The sequence below is a fragment of the Mesoplodon mirus genome, assembly GCF_964341445.2.
Source record: "Mesoplodon mirus genome assembly, chromosome: 18".
NCBI classification, from domain to species: domain Eukaryota; kingdom Metazoa; phylum Chordata; class Mammalia; order Artiodactyla; family Ziphiidae; genus Mesoplodon; species Mesoplodon mirus.
Window position 1 is genome coordinate 25,782,514 of NC_138994.1, and position 4,231 is coordinate 25,786,744.

Below are 4,231 nucleotides of genomic sequence, written 5' to 3' on the forward strand. Positions count from 1 at the left end.
GGGCCCCTCCAAGCCGCAGCTCTCATAGTGCAGGGCCCTTAGCATGTCTCTGGGGCAGGGAAGAAGTGGATCAATGAAACACTGTGTGTATGGGGGGCTGGGGAGCGGAGGCAGCAATTTGGGTCCTGGGCCCCAATTCTCAGCCTGCTGGACTAGAATCTGAGGATGGCCTGGGCTGGGGGCCGTGTGGCCTGGTGGGGTGAGCTGGCCCAGCCCCTGCCTGGGCGGTAGGGTGTCCATGGGCCTGCACTGGCGGGGAGGGGGGCAGTCTGGGCCCAGACTTCGGTGCTGTCTGGAGGTGGGGCAGGGCCTGGCTTCTTACAAGAAGGCGCCCAGGCTGGCCCAGTCATGCAGGTCAGAGGCCAGTGTGGCATCCCCGGCCTCAAAGAGGGGCTCGGGGGGCAGGGAGCTACGGGTGCTCTCGTCCCAGGGGTGCTCCAGGAAGGATGTGGCCAGGAAGGTCTCATCAAAGTCCAGGCTGTCGGTAGCCTGCTCCGCTGGAGGCCCCCAGGTAACAGGGCAGTCGATGTGGTGGCCATGGATGGTGAGGTCCACGTCCCCGTGTGAGGCAGGGCTCAGCGGCGGGATCAGCTCCGAGATCTCCAGCGTGCCCAGCTCCCCGTCCAGCGTGCCAGCGTCCAAGATGGCCTCCCAGTCAAAGTTGCCCTTGAGGGGTTCCAGCTCACCCTGCTCCTCCTGGGTCAGCAGCAGGGGGCTGGAGGGCCGCGGGACCTTGGCCTCCTGCTTGGGCAGCGGCTGTTGACGCTTGCGCCCCAGCCTGCCCTCGCCTGCACCCCAGCCCGCCTCCCCAGTGGCCTCCTCGAACTCCCGCAGCAGCTGCTGGGCCTCGGTGCTCACGGTCAGTGGCCCGGCCCATGGGGCGGCGCTGGGCTCTGGCGCGGCCTGGCGGGCAAAGGCCGGGTGGATGTGGACTGGGGGCAGCCGCTGCTTCTTCAAGGCCCCACTCAGCAGCCGCTCGGCGTACTGGGGGTCGATGCACCAGAAGCCCCCCTTGCCTGGCTCGTCCTTCTCCCGAGGCACCTTGATGAAGCCCTTCTTCAGGGACAGGTTGTGGCGGATGGAGTTCTGGACACAGGGAGGTAGGAGAGAAGGAAGACAGCTGGGAGAGTGGGTGGGGTCAGTGATGGGGGGCTCCTAGCGCCACTGCCAGTCCCACCACCACCTTCTCTCCGATGGGGGCAGGGGAGACAGAGGCGCTGCTCCGAGCGGGAGGCTCTGGGACACCAGCCACGGGGCACCAGGAGCTGGGAGTGCTGTCGGGGGCTTTTGTTCCCTTTGGCCAGGATATCTGCCTGCTCAGTCATCCGAGCCCTGAGCCGCAGGGTGGCTCTCAGTGCCAGCCTGTCCTGCCCTCCCTCCCTTACCCCGCTGCTTGCGGCCTCTGGTCAAAGGCCTTGGCTCCCCCAGGTCCTGGACGGCCATCTCCCTCTGCCTGGGCCTCGCTGGCCTTCTCTGTTTGTGAAATGAGTGAGTGGGTGTGAGGGTGTGTGTGTGTGGGGGGGGATGAAGTGTGGGAGGATCTGATGACTTTCCTTGTTTCTAGAGCCGGCTGCTGGCCTGGGCCCTCACCCACCATGTCCCCCTCCTCCCACCCCAGGCTCTGAGGCCTCAGTTGATTATTACCCAGCCAAGAGCATAGCGCTCATTCCTGGGGCCTCTCAGGCTTGGGGTAGGGTGGGGGGTGGTGGAGGGTCTCTGCTTTCTCACCAAGGTTACAAATGGTACCTGCCCCAGGGTCAGGGCCCAAGCAATCGTGGAATAGCTGTGATTACAGGAACTCTGATCCTGTGACCTGTGCCACAGGGAAGGATCTGTGCATCCTCAGGGTCTCTGTCCCCAAGTAGCCCCTGATCCTGATGGTCGAAGAGGCTCAGGGCAGCGTGTGCCCAGCCTGAATCACCATCCTGCCTTGTTCAGGCCTGCGTGCACAGTCCAAACCACGCTGGGGCACAGGGGTCTGGGGCCTGGTGGGTGGGGCCGGCAGGTGAGTAGTGCCCCCTGGCAAGACTGGGAGGTTTACATGGTGGTCTGGGCCCCTTGGCTGCTCTGTGCCAGGTTCCGGAGACTTGGAACATGAAGCCAGTGTGGGAGGAAAGAGCCCCTGTGGAAAGCACGTGGCTGAGGTAATTGTCCCCCCAGGGAGTTTGATGAGAAGAGGGGGAGGAGTGTAGGCAGGAAACTAGGGAGGGCTTGGGGTGGGGGCTGGCACAGCAGCTTTCGGAAGGCCCCGTAGCCCTTCCACTGGGACACCGATGGCCTTCACACCCCGCAGCACGCCCCTCTCCCCTCCCAGAGCCCCTCCAGCCAACTGAAAGCAGGCGGGATGCAGAGTCTGGCAGGAACGATGCTCTGCCTCCAGTCAGGCCCTGACAAACTGACCTTGAGGAGGGGAGTGTCGAGGAATTCCAGGACTTGGGACAAAAATGTGTCCCTCAGTCCATCAACCTACCCTGGGGGGCTGTGTCCACGCATAGTTCAGCCCTGGTCTTTGGGCTGAGCCTGCCGGACGAGTGACAAGTTCTTTCCCCTTGAACCTCTATGTCGGCACCCCTGCAGCCCTCTGAACATCCTCCCTCCTCCGTCTCTGAAGTCAAAGGGGCAGCAGTCCAAGCACTGGGCTCCCTTGAGGTCCTTCCTGGACGGCCTTCCTCTCTCGGGGCCCTGGCCGTACCGCGCCTACTTGGCCTGCGGATCTGGGATGTGAGTCCAGTCCGCGAGGGCATGGGGAGGGAGGGAGGCAGTGCCTCCCTACCTGCCAGGTGGGATCAGCGTGGCGGAAGTAACAGAAGTTGTCCGTGATCCACTTGTAGATGGCCGACAGGGTGATCTTGGTGGCCTTGCTGGCCTGCATGGCCATGCAGATGAGCGTGGCATACGAGTAGGGCGGCTTCACGTGCGGGTTGGTGGCGTAGTCCACGTCGTCGGGAGGCGAGGCCTGCAGCCCCGAGGGGGCGCTCCGCGGCGTGCAGGAGGACGTGGGCTTGCCGGGTGTGTGCGGCTGCCCCAGGCAGGCGGGGTCCGCCGCCAGGGGAGACCCCGGCTCGGCCGAGCCTGCCAGCTCGTGGGAGCCGTGGGGGTCGGTGTCCCCCGAAGGCAGGGCGGGGAGCTCGGCGTTGAGAATGGAGAATTCCTGCAGCCACTGCAGGCTGGTCAGGCTGTCATTCAGGGCGTTGGACTCCTCCAGGCCGCCTTCCGGTCCGGCCTCCTCCGCTGCCCCTGCTCCCGAGACGCGTAGCCAGCTCTCCGCCATATGTGCGGGGACTCTCCGAGGGGGCTGTCAACATCCACGAGCCGAGCCGAGGGTGGCCGCCGAGCTCTCCGGCCCGCTGACTCCCGCGGCTTCAGTTACGCAGCCTCCCGGAAGCGGGCTTCCATCCCGCGATCCGGGGGTAGCCTCCTCCAAACGGAATGTGGTGCCTGCGGGGACCAGAGCGGGAACTGAGCCCTCTTTCCCCACCCCCGAGGGGAGAGTGTGGGCGAGGGGGGAGGCTCTTACTAAAATCCTTCCTGCAGCCGGGGAGGATCTTTTACTGCCGAGGTCTGGGAAACAGAAGGTGTGCCCGGGGCTCCGACCCACACGGGGTTCGCCTCGCTCTTTTCCTCTTGGATCTTTTAGAGGAGACTTAATTAGCCCAACGAGGGAATAGTGTAGGGGCATGCGAGGCCACCCCTTTCTCCCTCAAAGCGGGGAATTAACCCCCCTCTCTCCGTCCACAACCAATGGAAATGGGGCGAGAGAGTCCAGGAGGGCAGTACGACGGGTCGGGGGGCGGGGGAGGTCGTCTGATCTTTGAAAAGGGATATTAGGATGGGGCTCAAGGGGAAGGAAGGAAACAATACAGAGAGTTATAAGGGGGTGGGAAGTGAGTGTCCCCCAAACGCCTCTGATGTCAGTCCCCGGGCCCTCCACTTCCGTCGGGGACGGATGGGAGAGCGGGCTGGTACTGACGCCCTCCCTTCCCACGGCCGGCAGCCCTCCCCGTCCCTTACCTGGCTCAGAGCGCAGCCCGGGCCAAAGGAAGCTTCTCAAAGAAATTCCTCCCACCGCCCACCCTCACCGCGGCTCTCTGCTCCCAGCTCCAGGGCCCAGCCAGCAATCCTCGTCGCCACTCACGCCCGCCGGCGCCTCTCTGAAAGCCAGCGGCTGGGGACCGGCACTCAGTAGCCGCTCGCAAGGCGTCTCCTGCTGCCGTGGCGACGCCCCGCCCAT

The 4,231-nt window shown here is 64.7% G+C and overlaps 1 protein-coding gene across 1 annotated transcript; it reads right to left on the reverse strand.

Moving 5' to 3' along the window:
* Window positions 1-318: 318 nt before the first annotated feature.
* Window positions 319-3,271, reverse strand: LOC309792897 (forkhead box protein J1-like; the record flags this gene model as incomplete). Its single annotated transcript, XM_082602877.1, has 2 exons — window positions 319-1,086; window positions 2,774-3,271. The coding sequence occupies 2 exons, from the start codon at window positions 3,269-3,271 to the stop codon at window positions 319-321; spliced, it is 1,266 nt and encodes a 421-aa protein (XP_082459003.1).
* Between the last annotated feature and the right edge of the window lie 960 nt (window positions 3,272-4,231).